The following is a 14893-nucleotide window of genomic DNA, read 5'->3' as shown; positions in this document are numbered from 1 at the left end:
GCATTTAGTGAGAAAAGAGGGAGGCACCGTGCAAGAATCTCCTGGAATCAGTTGAGTAGAATCCGGAACGATTTAAATCTTTTTGAGTTCGGACTCAGTCCTTTTTTTTCACCGACTCTAGCCAATAGAAATGAACGCTTTCAACACCAATTCCACGGAACGAGTCCATTGTCATGGTAACCAGGACTGATTCCACCTGCATACTTTTATCATTCTGCATTTGTATTCGGGGAGTGCAGCAAGGAGAGGTGATGATGGATTCATGGATACTTATTTTCATTGTTAGGTATGATAACGGTGGGAGTTTTATAGTACTTAACCTCGTGTTTTGTTCAAATTGTCTGAATGTGTTAATATTACCGTAGAGTTGCCTTTGTCTGTTGTAATTCACTTGTTATTATTATCATTTATTTTCTATCTTAGGTTAGTTGCTGTTCGAAGTTTCTAATTGTCTGATTAATGCTGTTTCTTCAGTTTTGCAAATATATTTCTGATATCAGCCGCTGACTGTCATGCATATTCTTGAATATCATGCAGAAGTAATGTTGCTGTCATACCTGTTTCGATCATTAGATCACTGTTTTTGATGTGGCTATTATTTTTGAGATTATATTTCAGTCTGTTGTCCTAATAAATTGTGAATGTCATACACTCAAACATGAAGTGACCGCTTCAGTATTCTTTTCAAGATTTTACTTATTTACGCACTTTTATTTATTATTTGAATCATATATTCATAGATATTTCATTTAAATATAATCATTTTCCAGTACAAATGCAGAAAATTCTTTATAATTTTGATTAAATTCGCTCTCCCTCCCTATGAAATACACCTCTAATTTTAGAATATTAAAGTATTTGATATACTCTAAGTATACAGAAACCTTTAATAATTACTTAGTTTAATTAATTTTTGAAAAACAGTATGAGATAATTTGAGTAGCACAAAAAATATGTTACCTTCCTCCCTTAGCTAAGTCATCCGGTAAGTGTCTGGAGCCCGGAGTAAAGTGTTGTGGGAGGTGGGAACATTAGTGAAATAGAAATTCTAAATCATTTTGAACCAAATGAAACTTTATTAAAGAAAATTGAATACAGAATGGTTTTGGTTGCTACGTGCTTGAACTTCTTGATAAAAAATTTACTTTGACAGAAAAATGTTCCAATTTCTGCAGACCTGCAGACTTATGTAAGGTGAAGTTATTAATGCAACATTATTTATGAATTTCCAGTATTTCCTCCATGCGCCCAGTAATGCTTAGCTTTCATGTGAAGTGATTACCTCTACCGGCTCCATCTTTTCATCCAGTAGTATGTGAGAACTAAATTTGAATATATCTACCGATGTTTTAATGAAGTATTTTTTCCTATTATCCAATGCTTTCATCCTCTGGCTTTTTCAATCTTTTGTCAACTTGCAGCCCCGTTAAGCTCAGCTTTCTCCTAAAATGATTTTTTTCAAGGGTTCCTCCAGTAGCACGACTGTAAAATATGAGGTGATTCGCATCCATTCTGTTTCCGATAATGAACTAGATTCTAAACGAAGGAATCTACCTACACCATCTGTGCAATATTCTTTAGGTAGTCTTATCTATAATTTATTAAATTATATATCTGTTATTTAATACATTCAAAGTAATGTAACACATGTAACAAAATAATCGAAAACTTTTTTTTCATATAATTTAAATCTTTCCCTTTTATACTTTATTATTATTGAAATTGTTTATTGTGTATTGGCTAAAGCCCTTATTAATATACACATTGAACAAAAAAAAAAAAGAAAAGTAAATACAATTAGTAACATTTTAAATTGGGATACATGCGGAAAATACCTACCGAAGAGCAACAAAATCTGTTGTGAGAGCGATCTTTTGGCTAAGTGGAAAACTACTTAGCAATAATTAGTTATTAGTTCTTCCGCTAGATCGCATCGATATGAAGAATTTGTGATTCAGCTTCAAACAAAACGTAATTTATTTCCATTTTTATGATACCTACTTTGATATGTGTGAAAATTAAGTATTGAATTTCAGATGGGGAAATAATAATAATGAAAATTTTATTAAATGATTTACAGTTATATTTAGGTTTTAGTTATATTCTTTAACTAAAACCTTATAAGTATTTACAATCTTTTTCACCACTAACTATAATTTCACTACCTCGGAGGTAAACAACACTGAGTCCATTTTTTCAAAATTTCTTTTTTAATGTTTCTAATACAAAATTATGTTTTTAATTACACAATCATCTGCTAACGTGCATCTATGTTGTTACTTAATTATATATCTATTATTTAATACGTTCAAAGTAATATAAACACGTACAAAATAATCGAAAACTTTTTTTTCATATACATATGTAAGTTAATAACCAGTTAAGCGTGAAATTAGTTTTAAAACCCCCCACAGTGTGCGGAATTAAACGAATTAATCCTCAACGTATAAAATACTTAGCAGTTCTATTAGTAAGATAAAGGAAACATCCCATCAAATAATATTCTTATTGTATTTTATTAAAATTTCGAGTTTTTATAGTTAATGGCAATTATACATTTTTCACAACGAGTATACACGTTAACACACCGAAATAGATTTTGTTTGACGTGTATACACGACCGCCGAAGCGAATATATCTCCTCTTCCTATATTAACACCTATAACCAACATACAAAATACATTCATGATTCTTTAAGGGAAAGATGCAACTGGATAACTGGGGTGGGATGGTGGGGCGAACAATCATACTGAGGGAAAATTGTGTTTACACTGTATATAATATATACAGATATTGAATATTGAGATAAAACAAGAATGGTTTTGGAAAAATGCTAGTATAAACAGTGATTGTACCGCTCCCTGGAAAAGAAGCATGAACTAAAGTTAATTTGTTAATCATTTTTTTCGTTTTCTTTTTAATTACTATTTCTCTGTGTTTTTTAAAATAAGGTATCATGGCAGTTAGATGGCATTAGGTAAGTGTTAATTAATGATACCGGAAGTGAGCCGAAATAAGTTTTTTTCTGTTGAGAAAAATGAAAAAATGTATCTTCATTGTCGAGTGTTCAAAAATACATTCAGGCTATATAAGTCAGTGAATTTGCAGGGAGTGGCGGGTGGGATATTAATTCATTAATTTTTATTAGATGGTTAATTTTGGTACAATTTATGAAAAAGATGCTAGACTTACATTTGGTGTTAGACTAGATAAAATACACATGTTTGAAGTATGACCAACATACAACAAACATTCATGATTTTTTAAGGGACAGAATTGAATGTTAGACTAGATAAAGTATGTTTGAAGTGACGAGCGACAAAGCGATATGCCCCCGTTCGTCACTCAAGTCGTACTGAAAAAAATTTGTTTCCGTCCATGCATATATAAAGGTTACATCAGTGCTACCTGTGGTATATTTTAGGAACTACTATAAAATAATTTCTTGATAAGTGGCGCCCTCTGAAAGATTTTTTAAGAACTAATTGTTAATTTTTACTTTTTTGATTTTCAGCGTTCTCTGACGGATTTTTTAAGAACTAAATGTTAATTTTTACTTTTTTGATTTTCCGCGTTCTCTGACGGACTTTTTAAGAACTAATTGTTAATTTTTTTAACTTTTAAATTTTTTGCGTTCTCTGATGGATTTTTTTAGAACTAACATTTTATTTTTTTTTGTATTTTGCGCTCTCTGACGGATTTTTTTTTAAAACAATTTTTTATTTTAATTACTCCAATCAAATTTTAATTTTTTTAGTTTTAAACATATTTTAGCACTTCTTTTTAAATTTTATTATTATATATTTCCAAAAAAAAAATCTAAGTCTACGTCAAAAATAGGTATGCAGATTTAGTTTTTTTTATTAAAGATATTTATTTATTCTTCTACCAAGCTATACATTATCTTTATAAAAGTAAAAAATTCATATAATTAATTACATTGTGATATAAACATGCATTTTAACTACAAGTAAATAATACATTTTTTAGTCATTGATTCATAACAAAAGTTATTTTTATGTTTTAGTTGGATGTTTTCTCAACTTTTTTTTTTTTTGCATTTCAACGTCATTTAACAGTTTTGTAGGTAGCAGTACTATCAGTATTTGCTGCTTCAATCTGAAAATCATCATATTCAATGAAATAAATTATTTATAACACTTAATCTTGAAATAAAAAGTGTTCTATCCAAAGTTACCATAAATTAAAACTTAACCGTTTCTAAAAATACATTTTCGTCTTTCAAGATATTGAAGAATAAATTAAAAAATGGCAAATAAAAATTATAGTTTTAATTTTTAAACGGGTCAGTTTTTAGAAATTGTACTAGTCCATTTATTTACATTGACGGCCAAGAGCCCTTTGGTAATATTTTAATAAATGGCCTGAGCAACTGTAATTTCATCGTTTAAATAATTAATAAATAATCGTTTAGATAAAAAAGATTAGAAAGCAGAGTCATCTTTATTCCTCTTTGTCCTAAATCAATTTTAGTTGTAATTGTAATTGTTAGTTGTTTATTTCTGTAGTATTTGATCTGTAAATATATACATGTACTCAGAAGTTACAATACTTTTCTTTCGATTTTAACCTGTTATCGATACGTTTGGTTTTTGTGTTGCAATAAATAACTTTAATATCAAATATCAATATTTTTCTGAAAAACTATTGATATTTGATATTAAAGTTAATTCGATAACTGTTTATCGCATATCCTTTACTTAGCCGTAAGTTTGAAAAAGAAATTCTAAGGGAAGGCATCAGAATTCGGTTCTGGGATCTCTGGAGGGAATCCATTTCTCTTACTATTAAGTTGATTTTTTCTCTGCATACTATGATGTAAGAAAAACATGTTTCTGGATATAATTATTAAGTAAGGACTTAAAATTTAATAAATTCTCAAATTCTTGATGATTTCAAAATTTCTTTTTGGTTATGAAAGGGGAACAGTTAAATCCATGTACTAATACAGCAGGTATTGGCTGACATATGTTGGCTCTTTTGCTTCATAACTAGCGCTCCTAACGGGTGTGTATAAGTTACTGGCTTTTCTTTCGCGTTCACGTTTTCGGCTGTACACATTGTATGTTTAAGTTTAATCCATTTATTTCTCGTTGATCATTTGACATAAATAATTTTATTATACATATCTGATGCTAAGATGTGTTAAGTCTTAATTTGAATTCAATTTGTGCTTTCAGGAGAGTTTTTAATATTTTGTAGTTGAATTCTAACCTGTGACAAGAAAGTCAGAAACATGGCCATTAGACCAGTTTACAGGCCAAAAATTATAAAAAAGAGGACCAAAAAATTTATTCGTCACCAGAGTGACAGATATGTGAAACTCAGGGTAATGTTTGAAATTTATTTGGATTTGTGTTTCATTATATGTTAATTCAACTTCATGGAATGACATTTGTTTTCGTTTTTAGAGAAATTGGCGCAAGCCTAAAGGTATTGATAATCGAGTAAGAAGAAGGTTTAAGGGCCAATACTTAATGCCATCCATTGGTTACGGCAGCAACAAAAAAACAAAACACATGCTTCCTACTGGTTTCAGAAAAGTTCTTGTACATAATGTCAAGGTACATTTAAGTGTTTTCATTATACTTCTCAGCTTAATGAACTTGATTTCTGTGAAAATTCCGAGGAATAATAATGACTTTTTAGAAGTAGGTAATGAGGAAATCATGTTGATGATAACTTGGAATTACATAAAAAATGCGAAAAATTCTACAGTATCTCTTGTCCAGTGGCTTTTTCATTAAATTGTTTTTGTAGTGCACGTTTGAATTCAGTAGTTCTTGCCTATCATTACTATTACGCTACTATTACAAATGACCAGACGAAGAAGTTGATTTGTAAGTTACTTCCTACTTGTTTATAGTTCCAGTGTGGTTCTTATAAATTAATGATCCTCACTGCTTTCAACTTCAATATGATAGATTCAGCCAATACGATTGAAATAAAAAACTTAAACCTAAAATGTTACTCCGTCTAGGTTTTGTGATGGTGGTTGTATCCTGTTTTAAGTACTTTTTTTTTGCTATCTTTAATTTGTATAGCGTTTTTTGAAAATAAGTTATATATAGTTAAGAGTGTGCTTTTAATTGCCAAGCTTTGATCCCCCCATTATTAAATCACGTCTAGGCCTTAGTTATTCTGAACAGAGTGAATATGGTGACCGAGTTAAAAGTTTGGAGAGTATACTACTGTCCTTAATCAAGTATTTTCTTTTTACAACTTCTTTGCAATAAAAAATTGCAAAATAATAATCCCTGCAAAAAATATAGTGAAAGTTGGTCCAGTTCCAAGTATTCTTCTTACATTTCGCACAACTGCTGGCTTCCTTAAGCATATTGTGTGCACATTGGCATGTCTATTGCTGAATTCACTTTTAGGCCGCTTCTTTCGACGACGAAATCCTAGATAAAACTTATTAATCCACTTCCTTTGCAGGATATAGATAGGTAACAATGTAAGAGAGCATGGTTTCCGAGTCAAGTAGGAAGTAGAATCACTAAGTAACGATATTCCTTTTTTTATTGACTGATCTAATATATAAATATTTCAAAACAGACCTATGGAGAATTTTCACCTTGATGTTCCATTATAGTTCATTTAATCCAATTCAAGAATTTTTTTCGACAAAAGCAAAATTAAGCTGTGGCGCTTCTTAAATTTGATGAAAATTGACGAACGATTTTTAACCTAAAATTTATAAAATGTTTTTCAACTGTATTTATAAGCAAAACGTTTCAAAAATGTGTGTAAATTTACCATAGAAAAAACTCAATTCATTATGACGGTATTACACTTCTCAAAGGGAAGGAATTAGCTCTTTTGTTGGCATATACTAAATTTTAATCCCGGGTTCACTCTCCGGAGGTTGACAATGTACTGAAAAGAGATACGGTTGTCAATGGCTTCAGTTGTTGACGCGCCTTTAATAAGAAAAAAAATACGATTTTGCTAATATGAAATATGATTTTACAATTTGGTAAGCCCTGCGTGAAAAAAATAGGAGGTTACTTACTTAAATTTATATTTTGAGAATAAAAATAATACATCTATCAAAAATAGTTATTTTATAGATCCTTTGTTATGTGAGAAATTTTATGAATTCTTTTTCCTCTAGTATGCAAGTTACAGATTATCATCATCCTAATTTAGAAATACGTGATAAATAAAGGTACATTAATTTTTTACAAACATTTTTAAAAGGAACAGGTGGGTCCTAAGTTTGAGGGCAACCTTATTATTTGCCAGTAATATTGAATAAGTATTTGCCTGCCCTTACATTTCGTCTTTTTTATTCATATTTAAAATCCTACGATGCTTATTCGGTGATGTATATTTGTCTATAACAAGAAATCACTGGCCGGATGCCGTCAATGCGCTAAAAAAATGATGCAGGCACCAATGAGCTCATTGCCTACTTAATTTATTATTGTTTTTTAAGAAGTAATTGCTGATAAAAACCAAAGGAATGAAATTTCATTTTTAAATTTGTGTAGTGTGATTTTGATTATGTACTTCTAAGATTGTCACATTTTTAAATACTCCGTGAGCTTATGCACTTTATGTAAGAAGTTCTCAGTTTTCACCGAATGGTTAACACATTTAAGCACTTCTTGATTTAAAAAAAAAAGAATAATCTTTTGAATTACCTAAATTAGTAAGTAATATGCAATAGTAAAAATAATCATTATAACATTTGTTAAAGAGATTTCATTATGTTTTCTGTTTAGGAATTAGAGATGTTGATGATGCAAAACCGCAAATTTTGTGCTGAGATAGCGCATGGTGTGTCCTCCAAGAAGAGGAAAACTATTGTTGAAAGAGCTCAACAACTTTCTGTTAGAGTAACAAATGCTAATGCTAGACTGAGGACAGAGGAGAATGAATAATTAATTGTAAATTATTAAATATTTCATTCTTTTAATTATATTGTTGATATTATTTAATCCTTCAAGAAATAGAAAATAATAAAGAATTCATTGGTCACATTTCATAGGTTAATTTAAGAATGATCTGCCTTTTTTCGGAAATTTTCTAACATTTTATTCTCTATGGAGTGGTCGGCAAAGTTTCTTACAAGTGGGTCATTTTTCAATTTTTTTCAAAAAAAAAGTTTCGCTGGTGGGTCCCATCACTTCTATTTTGGATTATATATTATCGCAGAGTAAAGAAAATAACAAAATTTACAGATGGAATAATCCAATATACCTTACTGTAGATAACTACAAATTTGTTATCATCAAATCCTTAATTATAACTTGAAAGAAATCATAAAATGTTAGCAGAAAAGTACATGTTGAAACGTGTTGCTGCGTAATAATAGAATTTCATCATTTTGCAACTCATCTCAAAACAAGCACACTTTAATTCGTTGGCAAGAATACCTACCAATTGTCGTTAACCCGTTGCCGCACACTTTTATTTTGATGATCGTGCTCAGAAACACTTTTTTTTCTCAATTGTTTATGACTGCCAGATGGAATCAAGTGTAAGTTGTATGTTTGGAAGTAAAAATTATCACAATTTGGCCACGGTTTTTCCAAAAAAACTCTCGACGGCTATAACCGTCATTTGCTCATCATGTCATTTTTTCTCTTTCCAGAGCAAATGACGGCTATGACCGTCGTGACGACTATATACAGCATTTGCTTTACTAATTCAATAATTAACAAGTGTATGCGTTAGTACACTTCGTACTAACGCTGTACTTTTTTTTTATTAATTAAATGTGCACGACGGCTATAGACGTCGTTTGCCTACATATCAAAAGATCGGACGGCTATAGCCGTCATTTGCGACAACGGGTTAATAAGATTTGTTTACTAGGTCACTAAAATTTTCCCAGTGGGTCATTAGGTGACCCAGGGGTCATAGGTTGCTGACCATTGCTCTATGGTATCTCCTTTAAAAAAAACTTATAGTTTAAAAAAGTAAGTATGAAGGTTGATTAAAGGACAAAAGGTACACAAATCAGTACTTTTTGGCGTATAATCAGCTTATACATTTTATAAATTTTAAGTTTTTGTTAAGATAATATTTTATGGTTTAATTTTTGAATTCTGGCGAGCTAAACAAGAGTTAAGGGTCTCTAATGGTTTAAATCTGCTCCTGTACATTTAAGATGATGTGATTGAATCTAGACTACGGATGAATCCCTAACCTGCATGTTAGAAGGCATATGACAAGAATCTATTATTTTCAAAAATTTCATAGGGATGTACAAGTACCATCACAAAAATTTGAACAAAGAGGGTAAAATGAAAATTTTATTATACAATACAAAAAATACAGGATCATTATGACTAATTTAGCTATGTACACAATTTTAAGAAATTAATGATCATATATTTTACATATTTTTAACGTAATTATTTCATTAGAATATAGAGTTAGAAGCTTTGTTTATATTGAACTGGAGCTTGGCCTTCTATTGGGTACAATTTCATATGATCTCCTGTTGTTTGAAGTTGAGTATCTCGGTTTATTCATTAATAACGCTTCTTCATAAGATGGTAATCTATCTTCTAACCTTTCTCTTATTTGTACTGTTTCTTCAAAATCTTGAGAAGGTTGTGTTGGAGAAGATCTATCAGTCCATAAGCGCCTTTTCATAGCGTACGCACAAATCACTACTAATGCAGTTAACACCCCTGAAACAACCAAAGGTATCCAAGGATAGTCCTTCATATATTTGGGTAGTTTTGTCGCGAAACAAGATTCCCATGATCTTCCCTCTGGTGAAGCACAAATCACTTTATCAACCGCTTTTAAATATAAATCTTTTAAAGCTTTATCTTCACATTTACACAACCATGGATTATTACCTAATAAAGCATTTCCTGTAATTTCAACTTTTTTTGGTAAGCTAAGTCTGTTACCCCTAAGATCTACAAATTTTGATTTACCTTTAAAATTAACTAACAAATTATAACTCAGATCCAAATAAGTTGCTTCACCTACAAAACGCTCCAGACTGTTTCTGCTAAGATTTAACGTTTGTACTGGCGGTAAATCAATGTACTGTAATTTACAAGACGCACAGTCTACAACACGCAAAGATCCAGAATAAACTTTGAGAACTGACATTGGATTAAAAGAAACATTTAAAAATATGAGATCACTGATGGAAAGTTGTAATTCATCTAACATATTATGAGATAAATCTAATGTTATTAAAGCTACATTTACTAAATCTAAACTTCTTAAAGAGTTCCACGATATGTCTAATATTTCTAAACAAGGATTATTAAAGTATACTTGACTTAATTTATTGTGTGAAATATCTAATACTTTTAATTTAGGTAAAGCCAATTCAGCTTGATAGAATGAACCATGCGAAGCTTTTAAAGTAGTCAAATTAGACTCCAGTTTTAGGATAGTCATATATCTGTTGAATGAAACATCCAAAAACTCAAGTTCTGGCAAATTAAATGTAATTTTATGAAACAAACATCCTTGAATATATAATTGTTTCAAATTGCCGCTCAGAGGGTGTATAATTTTTAAAGGATTGTGACTAACATCCAGTACTTCAAGTGATGGCACCATATTTAAGAAACCAGGTTGAAGATGAGAAATATCGCACCAAGATATATCAAGAAATTTTAAGCTTGTAGAATTTATTTCCAATTCCTTCAGGGGATTGTCAGATAGTTTGAGCTTAGTCAGAGAAGATTTTGTAATATCTAACTCAAAAATTCTTATTCGGTTGTGAGAAAGGTTCAAAACTTCCACATTCTGGATCAAATTTTCATTCTTTACTTGAAAAATTAGATTATAAGACAAGTCAACATTGTTTACCTAAAAAAAAGATATATTCATATAAATTCTTGAAATACCAAGAAATCAAAATTATATATTTCTGTTTCACAATGATTTCATGCTGAAAAAATAAATTTATTCGGCATATTTTTCATAATAACTTGACGAGTCCAATTAACGAATGTTCTACAGTAGTAGTATTAGTAAATAAATGCCGTTTAAAAAGGCATGAGGTTGATAAATTCAATAATGGTCCAATTATTTCTGTTTTAAAGCGCTGTTAACTTTTGGTTTTTACCAAAGATTGCGTTAAAATTAAGCACACAATTATGTAATTATAGAACACCATTGCTTTATTAATTTTAATTTGCTAAAATTATTTTCTGTATGCATTCATCAAACACCGGAATCAAACTTGAAAATTAAGTGAGATTATATTCTAATATTCAAACTTTTGTTTCCACAATAAAGATATTTATATTGAATTGCTATTTTTTTAAATTTTATTTTTACACAATAAATGAATTCCTGCAAAAAGACGAAGAATGAAAATATGGTATACCGTTTCTGGAATAGCTGGTAAATCTGTCAATGATTGTTTGGAGCAGTTCAACGTTGTATTGAAACAGAAACATCCGTCATAACATGCTGTGGAAGACACTCTTGTAAGAAGATCCCCTAGCATATACAATACTAGAATCATATCTCATCCTCTCAGCTACTGTAGAAATACCTAAAATTTATAATAATTTTAAATTTAAGTAAACGTGGCATTATTTCTTTATACTACTTTCTTCTACCTCTCTCCTGTAGGGAGGCAGGCTGTACAGCCTAATACAAGGCCAAAGAAAACTGGCCGCACTCTTTCAGGCAGTGCTAGTTGCAATACATTTTGGTTGGTGATACTTTAACGGGAGGATTATCAATTCCATAGTACTTGAAGTAATTTTCTTAGGCATCCAGCTAGCAATATTGGGTATCAAATCCTATTTGAAGTTAACTCATGGAAATGAGAAACTTCATTAATGGACATTACAATAAGTACCTGACCAAAGCGTAATTAACCTCCCAGAACCTGGAAGGTCCTTGCGGTATCCTCAAGGACAAGTCTTTAACGGCATAGCAAAATACCACAGTGTGGAGACTTCAAAACGTGGACGCACAAACAGCCCTATCAAATGGTGGGTGAAACTTTGAGCCAGAGGTAGGCTCAAAAGTCAATAATTAGCTACTCGCATAAGTTGATATGGTATTTCTTCAACAAGGTCTAAGAGTCATTCGGACGATTTGGTCTGTTTGGCCCTCTTCAGCCTGACTAATTACATGCGTACATCACATCAACGATAGTCTTATTAAGTTAGTCGGAAGGGGGGAGGATATAACGGCTCTAACTCTGACTCCCTGTCAGAGTATAGCTTTTTGGGAGAAGATAAACTCGTGCCTTCGAGCAAGAACGATGTCTCTGTACTCCCGCCTACATATTGTATGGAGTAATGTTAATCTCATTATTAGAGCACTCCACAACTGAAAAAATCGATCAACTAGAACGAAATTTGGATATTTTTTTTTTTAACGTAAAGGACTTCGATTTCGTTAAACTCATCATTTCATCATTATGTTACACAATTTTTTTTTAATTTTAATGTTTTAAAATAACATAACAGAAATTCTGGTTTAAACAAAACAAATTTTAAAAGCTTTGCAAACAAATTTTACCTTATTTGCTACTATGTAACAACAAAAATCAGAGTAACTTACACAAAGCAAAGGATTCTTGAATATTTTGATGTGAGTTGGTATTGCTTAATTGGAATTATGGAATGAACATAAAATTTCTATTACATAAAATTGTTCTTAAATTAAAGTAAATACGTAATACTGATAATGTTATCACAAATAGAAATAGGTAATCAGTATTTTCAAGGGCTTAGAACTTAGTGTTTTTAAATAACCTGAAAAAAATTGTTCAAATAAACTAATTTAAGTATAAGTTTTTTACAAAGTGTAAAAATTAATTGTAACGCAAGAAAAACAATTTGGCTGATTCGGCTACCGTATATTTTACTTCTAGTCACTAAATCTAGTTTCACTAAATATGTAATGAAAAAAAAAAAAAAAAAAAATATTGACATGAAAAAAATAGGAATGGTCCTTTTCTGGAAGATTCTAAAAGAAAAATCCTCGGGTGTACTTAGGAAACTGCTGCCTGAATTTTTAAATGCCAACTTCAACTTCCATTTTACATTACTCAAAAGTCAAAATATAGACCATCAGACAAAAAATTAGAAAATTACAAAAATTAGAAAAATAACAGGGGAAAACCCTGGCGTTCGAAATCCTATTCATCTCTGATATGATTGAAACAGATCAAGCACGAGTTATACCTCGAGTTTGAGTCAGTTCGATTTAGATTGATATCGTGAGGCAGAGGTAATATGAGGGATGGAACATTCGATATAGGTTGCTTCAGATAAACCACCATCACATGGTAGCAGAGGGATATCTATTGCATTAATTAACCAACTCTCTATTTTCCGGTATCACTAGGCTTTTAACAACGCATAGACCGTGAGACCCTGAAATCTTTGAAAGGACACTTTTGAACATTTAATTTAGGATCATTTCCCGGAAACCAAAATGATAATGGAACAACAAAGTGTTCACTCCAAGAACCGAACCTCGCTCCGGAATCATGAGGTCTATTGCAAAAGAATTATTTAAACAATTACGTTGTCATATATCAACATTACCACATATGAAATCAAGTTTATTTACTACATTTACTCTAAACTTTTTAATTTCCACAATCAAATACAAATACTACCGCATAAATTATCTTGGTTTAAAATTAGAGTTTAGTCTCACATATTCAGTTCACATTTTTTCTAGAGTTTACCCAGCTCTTAAGTGGATAAGTTGGATAAATATATCTGATAATTTATCAATGTAAATACCCAATATTCCACGCCCTTTTATCAAAGCAATTGTATAATTACATTCTAAAAAAGCAGTTGATCTGAAACAAAACGTTCTCATCATTTATAAAAAATTCAAAAAATTAAATTAACAAGATTTCTATTTCTTATTGAGATAACTAAGGTTTGGGTACGAAAATTCAGCACTAAAATAAATAAATAAATAAATTGATAGCACTAAATATATTACCTCCGTTTAATGATAGCTTAATAACATCAGAATCAGCATAATATATAAATAAAATTCATTTTTGAACATGTATTACTACTTCACCACTTACAAAAACATTTCTGAATGCGACCATATTACTGAAAGTTGATAAGAATTACGACAGCTATATGTAAGAGATAACATTAATGATAACAAATACATATAGGTGTTATTGTCACACGTGAACTTACTGTTCTATTAATAGTTTTAACGGACAGAATAATTTGGCAGCAAATACTATTTATTTGTACTACAACCGTTCTCCGCATTTCACCTGTTCATATAAATTAGATTTTTAATTCAATTAATATTTGCATAAATACAAGCTCTTGTTCAAAATTAACTTGATTGTGTACTGTCATTTATGTTGATACTGCTTTTTCTAACATTCCCAAAATATTATCTACAACATTAATGTGCATATATCGTGAACAGGCTTTTTTTTTTTTGAAATTAAAATCTTAGCAGTTACCTTTTCTATAACTATATTTCAACATTTATGTTTATTTCGCAGAGTCATAATTAGGTCAAATTCAAAATAAGCATTTCAAGGATTTGAAATGTAGTCTAGGGCCGTCTTATGATAATCACTCTTGAGGAATTCCATCATATTTCTGGAGTTTAATCATATCAATGGAGTGAGGAACTGATCTACGAAAGAACTGTAACAATGGATAAAAATTTAAAGGCCGCACCAAAGAAATTACAGAAGCATGACGGTAAAATACGAGTAGCAAGTCAGCAAAAAATCATAAGTGAAGTCGAAATCTCTATACCAAACTGAATATCTACCTCTAATACTGGATGAAAGTCCGAACCCGGTCAGGGATATAATAAACATGCGTGCTATGACGGATAAAATCAAAGATATTATTATCATAATCACATTTTCAACTTCTACCAAGTTTTATGCGAAACTTGGATG

At 30.6% G+C, this 14893-nt stretch overlaps 2 protein-coding genes across 2 annotated transcripts; one reads left to right on the top strand and one right to left on the bottom strand.

Annotated features, from left to right (window-relative positions):
- Window positions 1-4931: 4931 nt before the first annotated feature.
- Window positions 4932-7948, top strand: RpL32 (Ribosomal protein L32). The gene is made up of 4 exons (XM_074118094.1): window positions 4932-5083; window positions 5202-5350; window positions 5433-5585; window positions 7752-7948. The coding sequence occupies exons 2-4, from the start codon at window positions 5258-5260 to the stop codon at window positions 7908-7910; spliced, it is 405 nt and encodes a 134-aa protein (XP_073974195.1). The 5' UTR covers window positions 4932-5083; window positions 5202-5257; the 3' UTR covers window positions 7911-7948.
- A 1321-nt stretch (window positions 7949-9269) lies between these two features.
- On the bottom strand, window positions 9270-12566 carry LOC141449051 (uncharacterized). The gene is made up of 3 exons (XM_074118087.1): window positions 12541-12566; window positions 11345-11460; window positions 9270-10821 (listed from the first exon to the last, which is right to left on the bottom strand). The coding sequence occupies exon 3, from the start codon at window positions 10567-10569 to the stop codon at window positions 9424-9426; it is 1146 nt and encodes a 381-aa protein (XP_073974188.1). The 5' UTR covers window positions 10570-10821; window positions 11345-11460; window positions 12541-12566; the 3' UTR covers window positions 9270-9423.
- Between the last annotated feature and the right edge of the window lie 2327 nt (window positions 12567-14893).

Source organism: Rhodnius prolixus, unplaced genomic scaffold (genome assembly GCF_049639745.1).
Source record: "Rhodnius prolixus isolate KJV_2025 unplaced genomic scaffold, Rpr scaffold_2, whole genome shotgun sequence".
Classification (NCBI taxonomy): domain Eukaryota; kingdom Metazoa; phylum Arthropoda; class Insecta; order Hemiptera; family Reduviidae; genus Rhodnius; species Rhodnius prolixus.
This window is presented reverse-complemented; position numbering and strand designations above follow the sequence as displayed.